General features: G+C 44.7%; 1 protein-coding gene across 2 annotated transcripts in view; it reads right to left on the bottom strand.

Moving 5' to 3' along the window:
- Nucleotides 1–1,663: 1,663 nt before the first annotated feature.
- The window catches only part of FGF12 (fibroblast growth factor 12), a 253,561-nt gene continuing 234,407 nt past the window's right edge, over nucleotides 1,664–20,817 (bottom strand). For both annotated transcript variants that reach the window (XM_014946033.1, XM_014946032.1), the window contains 2 exons: nucleotides 11,026–11,224; nucleotides 1,664–2,396 (listed from right to left, as the gene is read on the bottom strand). In XM_014946033.1, the coding sequence (XP_014801519.1) occupies nucleotides 2,278–2,396; nucleotides 11,026–11,224 (318 nt within the window). In that variant the 3' untranslated portion in view covers nucleotides 1,664–2,277. The remainder of the gene's footprint in view (nucleotides 2,397–11,025; nucleotides 11,225–20,817) is intronic.

Consider the following 20,817-nt stretch of genomic DNA (forward strand, 5'->3'; position numbering starts at 1 on the left):
CGTAGAGCCATGGTAAAAGGCTCTTTATTTTGAGGTTTCAGCTTTTCAAAACCCAAAAGGACGTGCTTGAAATTCATTCCTTCATGCTGATCCTGGGAGTCTTCCATAACCTTGAAATCTGGCGCTCTCCTTAGCTTTCCCCAACATGCTCTGTGCCTGTACAGAGCTGCTGGCCGAGCCCGGCCGCACACCGGGGCCAGCGTGTGCCACAGGGCTGGTGGTGCCTGGCTCAGTGCCCACTTCACAGGGAGTACCATGGGCAGCCCAGGCACTCCCCGGCTCCCACAGCCACAGGAGTTTCACAGCGTGTAGCTGCCGGCCAGCTGAGGCCATGCCGGCCGTGACAGAAAACAAATCTCAACAACTAAGGTGGTATTTGGCATTTCATGGCTGCTCATACTTTCTGAATGTCAAAACCACCCCTGCATGGCTTTTAACAGCAAAGCTTTGGGCTGCTTCCCCTAATATAACAGGCTATTCTGACCTGTTACCCCTCCCCAGGCCCTTAGGCCTTCCTTTGTTTATTCGTTTGCATTTCACGTCTCACAGGAGTGATAACCATGGCCCTGAGCAGCAGAAACTTCCCAGGCGCCTCTGCCAGAGCGGGGCCTGTATTTGTAACAGCAAGTGTATTGCTTCTAGGATGTGTTGCTCCTGACAGCAAGCTCTGGGTGCCGAAAGAAGTCAGAGACTGAGGGTAATGTGTGTTGGTAAAGGGCATCTGCCTGTATCACCCTGTCTCGGTACCACCCACAGGAGTAAGGGTGTGTGGCTCACCACTGACCCCCCTCCCCCCCCCAACCCCCAAAAACTACAAGGAGAGAAAGTGCCAGACAGGGAGAGACTTGCAAATCCCCACTCGTTGCTGCAAGTGGCTTTAGTGCTGAGCGTCCCTCACCCCATTGCCCTCTTCCTTGCCTTTCCTTGGCTGTGAATTCGTTACCTCTGAAGTGCTTCTCCAGCCTCAGTGCTCGTGAGACATGTACCCACACCCATGCCAAGGTTGTTGCAGCATCTCAGGGGTCCTTATCCTATAACAGGCTTGGGTCTGGTAAGGCTTTGGTTTAGAGGGTTTGTGGTCGTGGCTTTGACCGTGTGTAAAATGAGATGTGTGTGGAGCCTTAACACAAAGGGAGAGCCCAGCTGCTAGAAGCAAATGGCAACATCTCCTCACCCTGGCACAGCCTGACATGCACAACCACCCACATTCCCCTGTAGCTGCCCCCACCTCTGCACACCCCACCTACTCCCTTCCCGCACCCCTTTTCCCATCGCTGAAATCCTGCCACCCCCTCACATAGCACACGCCTCATCATTTCCAGCTGACAGCAAGGATTTCAGTAGTGTTCCTTGCTCCAGTTTGTATTTTAAATCAAGCAGTCATCCCTCCCTCCCTTTATCTTCTAACTCTTCCCTAATATATATGATCAGTTTATCCTGTGAGAGTTGAAAACCCATTTCCAAAATTCCCCAGGCAACTAATACAGTAAAACAAGCCTATAAATATAAATAATTATGATAAAAAGGCATAAAATGCCAGACTTGGGTCAAACAGACTCACATAGTGACACTAGCAACAAATAACTACACAGTGTTTGAATGTAGGTGGAAAAAGCTGAATACAGAGTAGCTAGTTTGTTGCCCATAACTGTCAGACTCCTAATTCGGACAGGCCATATTTTATTGATAGCAGAGCAAACACAGTCATAATCCATCCCTACCTTTCCTGCTTTGTGAAAAATCCCATTCATCCCCAGGGAAGCAGGGATGGAAAAAACAGTGGTGTGAACGTGAGGTGAAAGTATAAGACAGAAAGCACAGTCCCAGGCAGTGTTTCCTATGTGTTTCTCGCACATCATATGCTAAGTTCAATTTTCCAAAAGCTTTGTTTTATTTTTAAAGGTAACATCTTTATTATTATTATTATTATATTTATTAGTTATTATTATTATTATGCAGAGATGAGATTTTTCCCCCTTTGATCACAGAGCAAACAGTTTGCTTTTGAAAATGTTAATGGAGTCCTGATTTAAAACATTTTTTTTCTTCACTTTTTTTTTTTTTCTGTTGTTTTTGTTTTTTAAAACGTTGCAACAGGCAGGATGTGGGGTTCAATTTCCTCGTCCTACACAAAGAAAGATTCTGGAGTTCGGACTCCTAGCCACTACTGGTAGGTCCTGCCTTGCTCAGTTGTCGTCGTCTCAGTGTGGTTTCGCCAGGTGGGGTGGGTAGGTGGGTGGGAGGGGAGGAGTTGGAAGAAGGGAGGGTGTTTGTCAGCTATGTCGAGTCTTGGTTAACAACTTTGCCTCCATTCATGGTTGGTGTCCCTGAACTTTTTCTTGAGCGTCCTTGTTTTTCTCCAATTTCATGCAGCGATGGCTCTCTGTACATGCACACTGCAAACAGAAAAGACACCCGTTAACAGCCCTGAAGTCACAGACATTAGTGACCATAATGAATTATTTCTGTGTACCTGCGGCTGAAATTCCAGCCTCAATACAAACACATACATGCTTACAGAAACCTCAGTGACCCAGCAGAAGATCCTGTTACCAAGCAGGATCTGTTACCTGCCCTCGCTGCCAATCTGATCCTCCTTTTGTCTCTGGATTCTTCCAAAGGCACAGGTAGAAACAGGGGATTTCTCACAGACAAGCTTTTTCTAAGTTTTCTGTGCTTTACTGTTTTTTAATGTTATATTCATATATATACAATAAACATTCCAATTCACAGCACCATGTATTGTCTCAAGATATTGGTTATCATCTAGTAACGGAATTACTTGGTCCCCAGTCCTTAACCTCCAACAAGAAATGCTTCAGACTCTTGAATCAAAACTACACTTGTATCTGAGCCATCCAAAGCCTTCTGGGTGTTATGCTCTGGATCTGGAAGTGGTGACTCAAGCCCGTTTGGCTCCTTTGACTAAGAGCTGAGTTCTGCTCTCAGCACTTCTTATTTTTCCCCTGTAAATCAAGACAGCCAGCCAAGGCCAAAGCTAAGGCTGTGAGCAGACACATGGTGATGAGTGCAATGACAGCAAGCCAGGAGCCATCTCAGCTCTGCGTGGTCACCTGGCAGCACCCGAGAACAGGGCACCTTCACTCCAGACTCTGGCTAAGCAATGTATGTCCTATAAAAATGTACTTGCTGGAGCCTAGACAGCCTGAGAAGGCAACGTCTGCCCAAGACACAGCACATCCCCACGTCCTGTGCAGCATAAAGCATTTATCCAACTCACCATGTGGACTAAGTCCTCATGGCTGTCCTTGTGCCATGTGAGGTGTGCCAGAGCAGGGGCACAGGCTGAGTGGCTCAGAGGCTCACAGCAAAGGGAGCATCTCTGATGAGCTCATCGCAAATGTGGTGGGGTGTAGGTGTGATTGAAATAGTGAGGCTTCTCAAGGGCAGGCACATTGGAGTTGAGAACTTGTGGTAGGGCCAGACAGCAAATGTCATGACTGGATCTTTGCAAAAATTGGGATAGAAAGAAATCATTGTGTACTGCTTCATTTTGTAAAGCTGTCACGTCACAAACAAGGGCACAGAGCTCAAACACAAAGGATAAAGCCCAGCAGGTTCTGGTTCCAGGTAACTGACAAGAACAAAATGTCAAAAATTATCAGAAGAAATGGAAAAAATACCCCAAGTATAAAAAGACGATGTAAGCACTTGTATTTATAACGTCCCCTGATTTGCAAATAAATCCTGGCAATTAGAGGCAGGCTACAAATGACATTATTGCTCTGCATTTTACTCCTAGCTAGATAAACAGTTATAGCAGTGTGCAACAATACAGGACAGAGATAAAGTGCAGTCAACTGTGTATTAATAGGCGGGATATTGCACTGAATATATGAGCAGTGAAAAAATATTACTTTTCCCATAGAGCATTTTTCATGCAAACCTTTCAAAGCAGTTTAAACACACACACACACACACACACACACTCACACTCACTCACTCTCTCTCTCTCTCTCTCTAGCTGGGCTTCCCAGCATGGTTGCAAGGCAGGTACAAATCTGCATACTGTTACTGCTACTGGAGATGGTTTTTTTATGAAAGACGACAAAAAAGAGAAAATGAATGACTTGTCCCATGGGTCTGGGCCAGAATGAGCAATGCCAGGACTACCTGTCAGCTGCCCAGACTATTGGTGCTGTTTCTGAATGGTGCAAAGAAATGTGTAGCAAGGACGTAACAGAAGGAAAAGAGATCTCACATCCCCGTTCAGCTGCTGAGCTGCCCTTCATACCTTGCTGAGTGTCACTCAACAACCTGGTGATAGTGAATTTGTCTCTTGCGGAGAAGCACCTAGTAAAAAGCTTGAAGAACTATGAAAAGGTTAATAACTGAGAAAAACCTGTGCCCTTATGATTTCCTGGCCCAAGATGCAGAGGTTTTTGATGACAGTGAGGATGCATATCTCTTCTGCAACTGACCTTATTCTCTAATGTGATGTCTGCCCAGCAGAGTTGGCTATTTGTGCCAGTGTTGCCCCAGCACCCCTAATGTTCCATACGTAGAGTTCTGCTTCAAGTCCAGTGTCATCTTTACTCTGACCTCTCTGCTCCCCAGCTGGAGCTGGAGGGGCCCAACAAGCTTTTCCCTCAGGCAGCTGCATGTACTAAGCTCATCATCTCACCCACATCCATCCCTAATTCCCCACTGGGCTGGGCTAGATGCTTGACCACAAGGACTCAAAGTCTGCAGCAGCAGCACCACCACAGCTCTTTGCCTTTACTCAGCTCTCTGCCTCTCACCGTGGCCTCTGGGCAAAAACATTGAACTGCTAACAAGGCCACAGAGCAATGAAGATAAACCAGCCTACAGAGGTAAGCAATATTTGCAGATAAAAATTAAAGAAACTCTGTACCTAGCAAGCAAATAGGGCAGGAGTTCTAAGTTTATCTTCCAGTCTAGTCCATGATACAAGTACTGGCACGGGGCATGGCTGGAGGCTGCTCACATTGTGCTTTTCAGACAGAGCTGTCAAAGCCTCTGTACCAGCCAGGCTGTGCCAACAGACCATGCCAGAAAATCCGTAGCAGCATAGGACAAGCACATTTTCAGTATTTAGATACATCTCCAGGATCAGTGTACGCAGTATTTATATGGCATCATGCACAAGATGCCTGGATGTTCTCCTACACAAGAGGCTTGTGCACCTGTGCTGAGCTTTGGCCATCGCGTGGCGGTGGCTGCAAACCCACATGCACGGTGACTCTCAGGTGTGTTCACACAGACACACAGGTGTGTAAGCACATAGTCGCACATGCCTGGGGCTTAAGGACAGTGGGACATGTTGTGCAACACCAGCTCTTGGACTGCAGTTTGTTACTCCTTGTACTGAGGACGCTTTAGTGTGACTCACGCATGGAGATGTTAGTCACGGACTGGGGAGGACGGGGGTGTTTGCAAATGGACTGTTGCAACTGCCGAGATCTTCCCAGCTTTAAAGTACATCTTTGTGGTTCAGGACTAGCAGTGCCTACTGACAGGTCTGTTTGGGGTCCCTCTGTGTGTGTGTGTACGTGTGTGTGAAGACACACTGCCCCTGTCACCTCCATCAAGGCAAACCAGCAGCAGCGTGACAGTCGGCATGCCCAGATGCTTGGGAGGTCCGCTGGTGCCCACAGCACAAGGCAGCTTTGGAAGGATGAGCAATTTGGCTAGAACAAGAGTCCCCTCCCTGCTCTGCCTTGCTTCTCCCACCCACCCACACCCACACACCAAGCCAAATACAGCCCTTAATGTCTGGAAACCAAGCTAATGCTTTGGAGCTTCAATCAGATAATCAGCTCCCATGTCCCAGATTCTAATCAACACATCCATATTCATGCTTTAATTGAAAAGTGCCGTAAGCTTGATCTGCTGAAGAGCCACAGGCGTAAATGGAAGGGGGTGAGTGGGGCCGTGCCTGTGTCTGGTTCTTGCGGCTTTTGATTCTCTGCTCCCTGCCAACCAGCAGTGCCTGTCATTCACAAACACAAGGTAATAATTTGCAACTTAGGCAGGAAGGAGACTGGGGAACTGGGGGAGCAAGAGGGAAGGGGGAGAGTGGGGAGCATCCTTCCCGAAGGCAAAGGTGTGGAGGGGGCTGCCTGTCACCCAGGAACAGCTCAATCTCTCGCTTATGCACCGGCACAGGATCTCAGAATCATTTCTGCTTCCCAGGCATGGCACTGGCACACCACCCACGTAGGGAAACCGAAAACACCCTGTGCAGCTTCCCTGGGCATCAAGGAGTTTGGGAAGCACACACCATTTTGTGTCCTGATGCTAGCGTTTCTCACTCAGCATCACTGTCATTTGAGGCGGCTCAGGGGATGAAAAGAACTCCATTTCCTTTCTCTAGAATACAGGTAAAATCTTAATAAAGGACCTTAGATCTCTCCCATCCATCCAGCTTCACTTCTGGCTTTCCCTGCCCCAGACTAGCGAGGCAGGAGGAACCAAATTTTTCCCAAGTTGCTGTTTAGCAGGTAGGCAGGTCATTAGCCCTGCAGGGGTTCCCCGGTGGCAGCCTGGACCGGTGTCTGGGCAGGGCTGGGCACACATCCCAGGCAGCCCAGGAGATGAGCTCTTTCCCTTGACGGATGCCACAGCTCTGGGTGTCAGTATCTGCAGTAGCGGCTGCATTAGCTAGTGCTTCAGTGGAGAGAATTAATTGTCTGAGCAGCAGCTAGGGGCAGGAGGGAGCAAGTGATTATGCACCCTCGTTTTCTGCCTCTAATTACTGTGTTCTAAACCCCATCCCAGCTGATGCATTTCAGAGGCATTTGAGCTCGTGTCTATCCAGCGGCTAAATGTGTAGGATGCTACCAGATGGAATCACAGTTTGTTCAGGTACGAAACGCAGCCCAGGATAACAAAAATACAAGCAAAGGCATGGTTAAAATACATTGCATTTACCGTCTAATAAGATGATTAGGAGTCTGATAGAAGAACAAGCGAGTTATCGTGGGATTGAAAACATACCAAAACCTGCCCACTTGAAAGACAGACCCAAAAGAGGAGCTGTGTTAACAAAGAGTGATAATGAGTGTGGGGTTTGTCTTTTTTTTTTTTTAAAGAACTTTTTTTAGGATGTTTTGTGGATTAAGATGATACCTTTGAAGCATTTTCACTAGGCCTGCCACATCTTCCTACTCAAGAGTGTCTTGTACTTCTTTGCAACATCTTGCTTTAACAGAACTGGGATGTTGCATCCCTGGGATAACACACTGGGAAAGATCTGGCAGCTATTCCTTGCACATGGATATTCGTCAGTGGTAATAAATGGATCAGACTTGTCATTAACAGGTCACCTTCATATCTGAGACGTGTTCATGTCATGAGGGCTGAAATACCATGAGTGCTAGGGGCAGCTCAGGTGGAGGAAGACAAGTCTTCTGCTTTCTGTGGCCAGATTTGCCACCCCAAATGCACTCTGGCTTGGACCAGGTGAGAGATGAAAAGTAGCTCTGAGGGAAAGCAGTCTGGAAATGATGCCTTCAAAGAGAAGGAGCATAAATAACAGCAAGTCCACAATAAGCATCTGATAAAATTTGCACTTAAGTGGCTGCAAATGTCTCCCATTGTTTGAGAAGGGTTTGGATATTTAAAAGAACAAGAGGTGCTGTGGATGGTAGTGTTTGTCCAGCACTAATCACTACAGACACTTAAAGAGACTGAAATTGCTTTAAAAGATTGCTTGGTGTCTAAGTGACAATTACACTCAAGCTAATTTCTTGTGCATTCTGGTTCAATCTATATGTCTGCACTTTAAGGGCTCATTTAACTCAAATGATCAGGGATCAGAAAAAAAATATCAAAAGAAATGTGTTTTGTATTTGTGTTTTTAACCAAAACAGGCACCACACAGTACATTGGCTCCTGCCTGCCAGGCTGTTTGCCTTGGCTTTCCCTGTGCGCAGATGGGACAGGAACTTAACGTTTCCCCTGTTACTACTCAGTAAGGCTTTTTGTGCTGTTATATTGATTAAGCTTAATGCTACTTCCAAAAAACAAACAAATCCTACCAACACTAAACCAAAAAAGCCCTCATACCAACCAAACTCCAAAACTTTTTCCGTGGGATATTTAGTGACTTTCACACAGAACACCTCCAGCATCCTGACAATCTACAGGAGTCAAAACATTGTGGGATTAGCACAGCATAAAGCTGTAGCAGCTAAAAGCTATAGCTAACACACACGACTCACACTGTATGAACATATATGTTGTCCTTAGAAATTATTTGGGAGGATATTTCATATCTATTTATTACTTTTTTGCCCATTTGCAACTCTCAGGAGAGGAGTTCTGAATTTAGAAAGCAATATGAAGCAACAGGAGTCAAATGTGCTTCAGGAGCAATCTGGGCTTTTTTGTGTTTCCTTTCCCTGCAAATGCTCTCTTCCCTAAGCTGCTGCATAATTTTTCTGCACACGGCAAACAACTGGGAACTTTCATCTTAGAGATAATTGCCATTGAAGTGGTGGGTGAAGTGATTCCTAGCAATGTATGTAACTCCCCTCCTTCCCAGGGGACCAGATTCCTCCTTGCATACATTACTGTCTCAGCCATCATGTGGCAGGGCTAATCCTGGTGGTGGTACCGGAGCAAAAGGAAACCTGGGAGCGTTACTGCAGATGGAAGCTGTGAAGTACTGGCCTGAATAAGCAGCAAAACCCACACGCTGGAGCATGCCACAGCATTTAGCAGAAGGGACATGCAAATATAGCAGGGAGGTGCTTTGAATACTTCCTGAGAGTCATGACAAAGAGAAAGAAGCTGTTAAAACAGGGAAAGAATTGCCCGTTTTCTGTAACATCTCTGCTTGCAAGCTCTGCTCACGGAGATTTTGATGGATGCGGCACCGAGGTGTCACGTGGAGCTGAGCGCGTTTTACTCCAACCCTCCCCAAAAGACTCTGCTACCTACAATGAATCTTAGGCTGGGGAACAGAGTCCTCCGTCTGGAGTCACAGTCCCAGACAGCTGAATGCTTTGGGAAGCTGACACGTGCCTCGGCTTGGGAGACTGCCAGCTCTTTGATGCAGCAGCACTCACAGAGGCTGACTGCAAAGCATGTGGAGGAGGGAAGGGGTGGAGGAGCCCTTAATTTGGCTGCCAACTTCCAAAGCGCTCACTCGCTCGGGAGGTTGTGTGACAGCTGTGATTGAAGCAAGTGTGGGAGGATGCAACTGCAGGAAAGGGAAGCTCTCGGGCTGGGCTGGGTTTTTCAAAATGAAAGCCAGAGAGGCATTTGCTGCAATGAGAACTCTGCTGTGGGTCAGGCACCTCTATTAAGGCAAGGCTTTCCATGAGGAGAGCCACAGGAATGGCCTAGTTTAATGCATGCAGAAGACAACTATTGAGCCGTTCTGCAGTTGCCACGCACACTACATCAAAAAAGAAGCCTGGATTCAAAGGAACCCACAGATCAGTACCAACACCCAGCCAGGCAACTAAGAAATACTAGAAGGAGCTGGAAACCCAGCTGTTAAAGGTAGCACTTGCAAAAGACTCTCCTCCCAGACAAGGCAGGAGAGGAGACTGAAGAGAAGCTGGTGACCAACCCCATGCCTGCAGCAGGCCCTGTTCCTTAGCAAAACTACATGAGGGCTTCGTGCACCAATCCCACTAATGCCTCAGATAAAGCATAAAGAAAAAGCTCCTGGCTGCAGAAAAGCTATTGAAAACAGGCACATGACAAGAGCGTTCAGGCCATTCTCTGCTCTTCCAACACCTCCATCTCCTGTGCAAAGGCCACAGATACTCTGGGAATGTTGAGTTGAATTTCTCGTACTGTGCCTTGCTTCAGTGGTCCAACAGATGATTTCAGCCTGCCTTCCTGAACTGGCCTTTAACTCTCTCTCTCTCACACACACACGCTTGTCTACCCCTGCGCCTGAGCTGGGAAACTGTTAAAACAGCTGCTAGTGTATGGACTTAGCTGTGGCCCCCACCACTTTTGAGTGGTACCTGTCAGGAAAGCATCAGTTTATCCCTTCTCTCCACGTGTCCAGCCCTGATCCCACAGCCAACATGGGGTTAGAGAGAGGGGGCACAGAGCCACGCAGCTGAGACCAGCTCCAAGCTGCTGTGTCCCTAAGGTGGCCACTGGCAGATCTGAGATGGGGTCAGAAAAGCATTACATAGTTTGGGGATCAAAAAGTAGTGCTTTTTCCAAGCAACCGAAAAAAAAAAAAAAGAGGTCCCCTTATTTTCAGAATCAAGTTAGTACCTGTTAAGTACAAGGATTATCACACTACACCTCATCATTTATCAGGGGCCAGCCCATAAAAAGCAAAATGCCCTGGCATGAGCCTGTGGCACACTTCAGTAGTGCAGTCAGCAGCAGGAGGGCAAAACCTCAACTCCATGACTTTCACTGCAGCCTCACGCTGTGATGAAGACATATGGCGTAACAGCATCTCATCTAACTTTGGACATCTATGATAAGGTTTCTCTACCCCCCAGTGACCAAGTAGGATGTCTTTGCACATGAGAAAAAACAGATTTAATTCATCTTAGGGTAGACATATAAAGTACATCCACAGCTGTGCTGGTAGGACCCATTTCTCTTCTGTTACTATTGAGTGTCAAAGTCTAAAATCAGGTGAGATAAATCCTATCTTTACTGACTCTACATGGGACTGGAAACTTACAGAACAATGTTGGGAAAATCCTCACAGGGAACCCAACATTATGGTCACTGCCAGATCAGATTCCTTTGGAACTGCTGGCTGCTTGAGGGATGCTTTCTTTCCCCAGTAACTTCTCATGTTGCTGGGTTTTCAAGTTCATCCTTTAGCACCCCAAAGCTGAGAAACCCCTTCGGGATGATGTGTAAGGTTTGTTATAAAGGAAGAAAAGCAGATGAAATGCTAACAGTGCAGCCCAGAACTTTTCTGAAATGTTACAGATACTAACCGTGCTTTCTGGTCTTACAGCTCAAAACCCCCTCTAGGAAGCCCCAGTTGCAAATTCCCCCTCCCCATACCCCACTGATGAATGGAGCGGGCAGATTCCATACCTTCAATGGGTTTGGGTACAAAATGTGATGAGGGTTTGGTTTTTTTCACTCGGTTTCCCTTCATAATTTGACCTTCTTTATTGAGTCCCAGGAACCACGCTCGTCCAGATTCTTGCTGCCGGTACAGCGTGGAAGAATAAATAACGTAGTAGTTTTCAAAGACAGATTCCTTAAATTTGCACTCTGGTGTGAAAACATCCTGCAGTGAGAGAGAGAGAGAAGAAAAAGCAAGGGAAGGAATTAATCACTGATTTCCTAAATTAGGCATCACTGAGTGATACATGACGGTCATGCATTGCAGTTAGTTGAACAATAGAAAACAACAGGCATCAACACTATCAGCTCCCAGCAATAACACACATCTAGAAACCTTCCCACTGAAAGGGAAGTCTCTCCTTTCCTGGCAGAGCTGTGGTCTGCAAAACAGCCTACAGTGAACAGGCATGAAAAATGTGCAGAAAAAGCCAGGAATTTACCAGGATTTAAACTAAAATACTAAGCAAAATAAAAAAAAAAAGACAGCCTTGCCACTCATCTGCTGCTCCCAATGCCTTCCCTGGCTTTGCTTTTACCTTCCTTGTGATGGGCAAGATACGTGCAATGGTTGTTTTCTAAAACACTGAGGCTTCTTCAAATTTTTATGGGCAAAAGGCATTTTATCAGGGGCATTTAAGTGGCTTCAGAGAAAAGGGAGTACAAAAGCAAGTAAACTATTTATTTTTCAAGAGCAACGGGAGGAAATGCTGGCACAAATCCTGGAAATCTTTCACTAAAGAGGAAGAAGTAACTTTGACACAAGGATTTCTTCAGATACTGAGAACTGGTCCCACATCTGCCCAGGAAGAGAAGACACGGGGCCTGTCTGAGATATCCCCTGAGCCTGTGCTGGCTTTTGGGGTAGCTTTGCAGAACGTCTCAAGGAGGAAACTACATTTAGCTATGGACCAAAACTTGTCATGTTCCAGTAACTTTTCAAGATTTTAATAACAGGGAAATATTAAAACTGTTAAAAGAGCTGGCTGGCCAGGGGACTCTGGGACAACGGGCTCCCAAACCTTCACTGAGTTAGATGTGGTTGTTGGTGGGTTGGTTTTTTCCCAGATTCTGAGCGGATAATTCATCCTGGCCAAACAAATTCTCCCCCTGGGTTCCTTAAAACTATGACGTTCTTGCAAAAAAACCTCAAGCCACAATGAAAACATATTTTCTGAAGAAAAACTGTTTTAACAACAAAGTCCCTTCTTGCTGGACCCAGACAAGGTATCTCAGAACCCCATGAGAGAGGGCAAGGGCTGCTACAGGAACGCCGTGCTCTCCCCCAATCCCTTGCCACTCAGAAGTCTTTGGAAACTTCTCCAACCTTTTTAATGGAAAACCCATGACCAATATCTGAGCAAAGCATCTGGAGTAAGGCCACATATTTACTGCAGACCTCATTTAAGAGTGAACATTTTGAACATTCAGCAACACTCGGGTTTGTGTTCCCAAGCGCTTTGGGGCTTATATAAAGTGTTGCTGGTCTGACAATAAATCCAGTGTGCAACAGACCTACGGAGCCAGGCAGGCTTGAAGCCACAGAAGATAAAGCACAGCAGAAAGCACGGAGCTGTGCTGCACACGTGAAGTTTGCATCAATCATTAGCACCACACAGATAAAAACACCACCAGCCCAACGGGTCATTCTGCCCTATCTGAGGGAGCCTTCCTTGCTGGAGAAATAAATATTTTAAGAAGAGAGTGAAACAAGTTAAGAGAGATCTAGATGACTTAGAGCACTATAAAACAGTGTTTGAAGTAGCTTCCCAAAAGATCAGCGTTTAAGCACTCCTTATATCTGCTCTTTATCTCCAGGCTTTGTCTTGCCTCCGAAGATGCAGCTCACCCGGGAGCCGGGCAGTTTGCAGTGGCTGCCTGTGACCGGCTGGCCCGGGGGCTTCCCTTGGCATCAGGCCCAGCCAGGCAGCAAGCCCTGCCATGGAGAGCATCTCTAAAACCAAACGGGACAATTCAGTCCTCATTCCCACGCCTTCTTTACCCCATCAATAAAAACCCATCAAGAAAATTCCCTTTATGGGGACTGAAAATTTCATAGGTTGTGAAGGATAGCTACCAACTTGACCAAAACATGGAATTTACTGTGCATGAAATATCCGGATTTTCAAAGTTTGTTTTAATTTCAGCATGGAACAAGGGCTATTTTTTATTTTCAGCAAAGACAAAATATAAAAGCTAACACATTTTGAAAACATTGTTTCAGAAAGGAAAAAATATCTAGATTTTATTTAAAAAGTATTAGAAATCAAGCTTTCAGATAAATATCCCTTTCAAAATTACTACAGCATAGTATTTTATGCTATGCAACCATAGTTCAAAAAAGCAGGTGCCATACTGTATATCCACTTTTACCAATAAAGCAGCAAAATTATTATGTTGTTTTAAAGCAAATGTATTTAAAGACGTCAACCTAATCAAGATTTAAGAAAAATAAAGAAAAATAGTAATTTCCTTTAAATGTTTAAGCTCTACCACAACCAAACAAAACTGTCCCATTGTTTTTGTGAGTTGGCTGGTTGATTCCTCATCTCCCACAGTCAACTGCAACAGCACTTCAGGACACTAACCATGGCAACATCACCAAGAAACATCCCAGCTCTGTCCAACAGCAGTTTAGAAAACCCACAGATTTGACAGCTAAGTTCTAGTTAAATGATGCCATTGTTATTATTATTATCCTTCCTCTTAATGCATCAGCAACAGCTAGTGTCCCGCTGTGCCACAAACACACACCGGGATGCAATTCATCCTACCATCAAACTGACATGCTGAAGGGTCTTCACAGGTTCGAGCACCAGAAACCTTTGGTGCAGGCACTACCTCATGCAGATGTGACACAAAGAGCAAGCAGATGGAGAAGGGAAAAAACGTTGACCAGAAAGGAGATAGGACAGACAAGCAGGACACACCCCTACCACCTGGGGATATTTGGAGTGTTCTACACTAAATCTATTTAACATGCAAACCTTTATGTTTTTCTTCGTTGATATCTTCTTGGTGGCCAACGTCAAGCCTTCAGCTATATTGTGTCACTTAGTTTTGGCACGTGCCCCTTGCTGATGGCTTTGGGGTTACCAATAACAAAACGCTACTGGGATATTAATGGCAGGACCTCTCTACAAGCTTTCCTGTCAAAATTAATTGTGGCAATTATGTCAAATCAGATGGGAACTGCTGTTACAGTTGTCTTGGGCAGAGAAGAGCCGTGAAGAAAGAGGAAAGTGCAGGTAAGCTTAATGCGCTTCACACTAATAAAGCAGTTCTTAGCTCACAGACTCATATCTGAGATAACTGAAGGCATTTTTGGAAAACCACTGACCTACTGACCAGATCTCTGGTGCGCACAAACTTATTTGTTTTTTTGTTTTGTTTTTTAAGATTAATTCAGTGTTGATGAATTGTGTTTGATGGGCAGTCCAATACTTTCTCTTCATCCCACAGATACAGAGTGGGTAAAACCAGCAAGAGGATCCTCAGGCTGTGATCCCATGTGCTTCTGATGGGACGTAAGGATTTCATCCTCCAGAGGTAATGGTATGGTAAGCCTTGGAGTCAAGAGCAGCCACTAAAATCTCTCACTTGGTGCAAGGACCTTTCAAATCATTTTGAAAAGCTTATAACGAACCCCACTCAATTATTTTCCCAACTCTCTCCTTGACAGAAATCTCATGACCAGGTACAAAGCAGTGAGAAGAAAGATGCCTTCATCATTTAATCAATGGTCTTTTTACAGTCTATAAACAAAGAAATAAACTTTGACTCTATTTTCTGTACAAACTGCATAGAGGTCTGAGCTCCCCATCAGCACCATTATGAGCTCAGCTCACTCAAAAAACCCACTAGTTCTCATTAAAGAGTATGTGATTTTGAGAAATAAAAAAGGAAATTTGCCTGTTTTTATCTTCACATAAGATATGTGCCTTTGACTAAACCATTTTTGCATACAAAGTAAATAAATGCATTTATTTGTTTCCTATTTGGAGATTTAGAGTGCGATGTATTTTGTTAAATGTCTATAGATATTACTGAAAGGGGTTTGAAAAATCATTTTTTTTAATTGTTAAACTAAAAACCTGCATGAAATATTTGTAAAAGAAATGTTAGTAATTTACATGCAAAGTGATTAGCATCTGCTCGGAACTTGTTTTCTGTATCTCAATCCAATCCTTTGAACAAAAGGCAATTCCAGTAAGAAGAGTAATTAGATTTGCTTTGAAAAGCAAACATAGGTCTGGTTTGTGCTAACTGTAGTTTTATTGGAAGTTGCACAGCCTAGAAAAAAATAAAATGGTACCTATCACACACAGAATTAGGGAGAACACAATCAATGAAATTCAGAATCAAAGGGAGCTAAATGGGTGCAACTGTCATTTGGGGGGGATTCATTGTGTCAGACCTGTTCAGGGAGGGTATAATGTACCATGGATTGCCCCCAGAGCAATGGCAGTGTCCAGGGCAGTGGACAACCCCGATGCTGCTCCAAGCAAGAGAGCAGTGCCAGCCCCTACTTGTTCTAGACTGGTAGCATCACTGCAAGTGGTACCCTGAGCATCCTCAGCTGGGAGGTGCAAAGAAAGGGTCCCCCATAAGCAACAGCATGGTGCTCCCAGGTACTGATCACGAGAGCTATCAATTTACTCCCTTATTTGTTTAGACTAAGCTCTGACCAGCACAGAAGCCCCTGATGCCCCCAGACCACAGCAGAAATGGTGACAGGCTTCCGTGTGCATTGCTCAGGGACAGGAAGGAAGCCAGATCGAAGGCTGTCACTAGCAGTTGTACCCAAACCCAGCTGCTCCCTCAGCATCCCCCTGGACTGGGACAATTGTTTGTATTGCTTGCCGTTTCCCTACGAACATTCTCAAAATTGCCAGATAAATAAAGATCTCCTATTTTTTTTTTCCTCAAGATCTCCTTTTATTATGGCCCTAAGGAGAATAGCAAATATATACATCCATAGGCAAACCTAATGGCTTAATAAATTTAGTCACTGAAACTAGCAGCAATAAAAGAAAAAAACCCATTCTGCAAGCAGTTTGTGCCACAGTTTAGGAAAGGGATGTTAATTATGAGTGTTGAAATATCTAACTAACACACTCCCAGAGTAACAGTTTTCCTTTGTTTACAGCACTTGTGGGTTTCTCTTTCGTGTTCTGCACAATTACTGAGCCAGATCTTCAGATGGGATAAAAGCACTAAACTGCACCAAAGTCCATGGCACGGCAAGGCTTCTCTCCTGGAGAATCTGGCTCAGGATACTTACTGATGTTAGTGTTAATACTTATAGCTCTTCAAGTAATTTAAAACATATTAAGTAGGAATCATAAATATCATCAGAGCTATCAGGAGTGGCATTTCATTGTGGTTGTGAAGGCAGACCATGGAATGACCGGATCATGCTCACTGTGTCTGCTCCAGCCCAGGGGAAAGGATGGCATTGCAGAAGAGCATCTGCTTTATGGTGCTCTTTACCCAGCAAAGCCCATTCCACACTCCCAACCGACCTCAGCGAGGGCAGGGTTTTAATCAACACCCCTCTGATGCCAACAGCACCGAGTCCAGCACTGGTATCAATATGTGCCCAGACTTGTGTGGATAAACAAAGACACTGGATTCTTAAAGACATTTGGTCTCCCAGATGAAATGCAAATGCCCAACTCCCATTTAAACCTGTGGAAGTTCAGAAATTAAACACGTCTTCGAACATCTAAGAATTTGTGACCACAAACCTCATACCACAGCACTTGATCCTGGCCTACTCTTACTGCCAGGACAGATATTTAACCACATAGGTCCTCTTCACAGGACCAGATCTGTGCAGACCACAGCATCACTCCCACAAGCAATGATGCCCCGCGTACAGCCTGATGGAGTTCAGCATCCTCCTGCCTCAGCGTAGCTTTTCCCATGACCTAGGGTTGCATCTGTCTGCAAATGCTTTGAAATAATTGTAGCTGAGCTCTCTCTTGGCTTGTGACCAAGAACCACAAATGTGCATCCAAACTTTACATCTCATCACATCTTTGTCCAGATGGCAGGTGATATTCTGCTGTTCACACTCCACTTTTCCTCCCCCTTCTAACTCCATAAGAGATTGGTGACAAGTCTTCTTGGTGGCCTTTTAGAAGTGGGAGAGAGCAGATATGTTTTAAAATAACAAGCTGCTACATGGGAGCATGCAGCCCCGCTGCAAAGCAGAGATTCGCTTTATGAGACAATATGGTATCTGCAAGTATTCTGACTCTGCCTGTACCATCTGTGGCTCGGAGGGAGCACATTTTCAAATAAATCACCATCCATGCAGGCCTGGTCCGCATCTCTGGGAGCTGAGAAGCATCATTAACAAGCAATCTAACTTGCTGCCTCTGAAAAATATAACGAGGGCTATTCTGCCCTCACTTTTGTGGGAGCTCTCTGTGCTCAAGGTACATATTTGTTCAGTTGGCTTCGTTTTAAAACACCCAAGCAAGAGGTGGAGTGCAGGTCTGCTAAATCTTGTGAGCTGACCCAATATTCATAGACAGGCGAAAAAATCATGTGCTGGGCAAGCCTCTGTAATTAAGCCGCAGATCTCTGTATGTGGACACAAGCTGTCCTAAAGGACCTTTTCGTGTTCAAGGACTGATTAAATTATCCACAACACCACAGAGAAAGTTTCTAAATGCTGGAGACAAAGGTGTGATTGCAGATTGGACACGCACAAGGTAACCTTGCAGGAGCAAAGACATATATTCTATGATTCTATGATATATCTGAGCATGTGACAGAGTACTGACCAAAGCCCATGGCAGGTTCTGCAAGACACCCTGAGCTCCACCTGTTCTGCCCTGGTTAACTGGTTACCTAAAAGCAAACTTGTCTAGATCCACACAAGCTACAAGTCTCGCATTTGACTACAAAGCAGATGAACGCAATGAATTATGGGGATCCAAATTCAGACCTGTCCATCCCACCATATCTCAGTCTCGTGTTCTCCTGCTTTCAGCTCCTGGCCCATCCACTGTGCAGGCACATTTTTACTAAGCTCTTCATAAAGATAAAAATGCCCAAATTCACTGCATTGGCCTTTGGTGAGCTGCTCATGCTCAGATAGGAGCACAGTTTTCGAGTTAATGAGTGCTGACAAGAACATAACTCAGGATGACTCTTCAAGCTGGGCTGCTCACTTCCACACCTCCCTGGAGAGCTGGGTGGCTGGGTGGGAGGACAGGCTCCAGGAATAAAATTTTGGTATCAATGACTGCACAGTTCGGTGTGCAGTGTTATCTGGGGAAGCCTGCACATTGAGCAACTCAACAATAGGGCATACAGAGCAAGTGACATATTTTGTCCTTTGTTTCACTTTTTCTTAATGATGGATCCCAAATTCAAATTCATGGTTGGATGGAATAAGTTTTCATCCCTTTTTCTTAAAATATAAAGTGTGTTTGGATTTTGATAGATTGATTTGGTTTCTTTTAAATTTTTGATCATATTTCAAGCTGGTATTTTAAAGTCTTTTAAAATTTGGAGCTGTTACAAACCGGAGTAGTGATGGCAGTATAGCACATTCACATGGCACTCAGCCCATCCAGTTCAGCATCACTCTTCTAGGAAAGCAACTGGTCCCTACAAAGGAGGGGGTTTCTGACAGCATCATCTCTGGTATTGCATTTCTGGCAGCCTGGAGATCTGGTGAAACCCCAGGATAATTTCTCACCTGGGAATCCCAACTCATCCATTGTCTTCTCTACATTCTGTTTTTCTGACAAAGTGTCTGAAATTAGTAACAATGTTATCAACTCTGCTTACTCCAAAAGAGTATCCAGAAATACATCTTTGTATTCAGAGATAAAGATCATGAGACAAGATGGGACAAGATGAAGATATGCTAGTTGCATACAAGAAAAACAGATATCCTAAATTAGCATCATGCTGCTTCATCTGCTAAAGCCTGAAATAACTTTGAAGAAAAATAATAATGTAAGAACCCTAGAAACACAGCCAGATGGGGTGCTTTGAACCTGTGATCTCTCTATGGGGCCAGAGAGAGTTACTTGGCATCAATTTGAGCCTGAGCACAGGGCACAATAAATTGATTTTGCTATTTTTATTATGGTTGATAATAACAACAACAATGTATAAACTAAAATAATGATTATGCACTTATAAACATGACCCTATTTTCTTCTGATAGGCAAAAGAAACCTCTTACTGGAAAACTAGCAGTCAATACTAGATTTATCATGCTATTATTTATATTAAAATTATCCTCAAAAGCTCAAACCATAGTATGAATGCTCTAGGCATTTATTAAAAATGCCCTCATCATGACAGGAGTAGAGGGAAGACCTATTATTTTCTACATTTTTTGTGCTGAAATCCTGAGCACTGAAAGACCAACCGGTTTGCTGGGTGTTCTGTGAAACAAGAAATGTCAGAGCTAGTAAAGAAACTTATTTCCCTTGGGTCCCAGTTCTGTTTCTTAGGCAAAAGCCCTCTCTTTCTGATATAAGTGAAATAATGCGGTTATAACAATGTCGGGAACAAGGAGACCGCAAGGAAGTCCCAGTCCTTGTAAGGCAGGGCCTCCAGTGGATGGTGTTTTAGCACACAGAGAAAACCACGCTTGTTCCTACCCAGCGGTATGGAATTGGGCACAGAGTGCAGGTCTGAAGAAAGAAAACAGCATTAGCCCAATTTTTTGTATAGTTCATTTTTTGAAGTAACATGTCACATGGGCAAAAGATAAGAAGACTTGCCAAGGAGCTCATCAGGCCTATTACAACCATAAGCTGCTGATGTACTGAGATAGACTCTTTGCTTTGACTCTTAAATTCAAACCACAAGACTCGGTGGAAATGCACCATCTCCATCACTCTCCCTATCTTTCCTAATGCTGGAAAGATCTCTCCTGCATTAAACCAATTTCACAGCTGTCATGACCAGGGCTGGAAATTCAATTTCTTTGCTTCTAAAACTTCCATCCTGAAAATGAATGGTGCTAGACTATTAATATTTTGACAGCTTACTGACAGATTGGCTACAACTGGCCGATTAACAGCAAGCCCTGTGGTCTAAGGCATCCACAGAGACTGGGGTGAACTGGTCTTGCACAGGCAGGATCTTACAACCAAGACAAAATGTTATAAAATGTAACAATTTACACGGCTTTTCCCTCCCCTTTATACCAGCTTCTGCAGTGCCTACACTGAGAAAAGGAAAGGTTCATGGCATACTCTTGGGGAGGCTGGCTCTGCTGCCCACCAGGAATGCCAAAGGGAACCCATTGAGATCTCAAAGCCTGGGTCCCAGCAATGTTTCTGCTGACAAAGACAGCAAAAAAGATCAATACCGCTTCCTTAAAAACTGCCAGGTGACCCTGAGGTCTCTGCCCCATCTCTGCTGGGCAAACCACATGTCCAAAACTTCAAACCCCTCTGCTCGTCATACCAACCATCAACAAAGGTGGGTATCTGCTATAAAGGAAGACTGTGAAGACAAGTTGCAAGCACATTTCTGTTGTTCCTGAGTATCATTTACTGCCAGTGGAGAGAGTTTGTTGGTGAACACCTGTCATGTAACTGAGGCATTGGATTTTAATTCCTGAGAGCAGGCTCCTCTGCCGGTTCTGATTCCTCCAGGGTCTGTGTCCTTGAGCCAGACACTTTCAGCCAGCATCCCATCTCATATTCTTTAAATTGCTCATTGTGTATGAAAACCCTGTCTTTGGTTGTATACAATAGAGGGATATTCAGA

Source organism: Calidris pugnax, unplaced genomic scaffold (assembly GCF_001431845.1).
Source record: "Calidris pugnax isolate Ruff unplaced genomic scaffold, ASM143184v1 scaffold111, whole genome shotgun sequence".
Classification (NCBI taxonomy): Eukaryota; Metazoa; Chordata; class Aves; order Charadriiformes; family Scolopacidae; genus Calidris; species Calidris pugnax.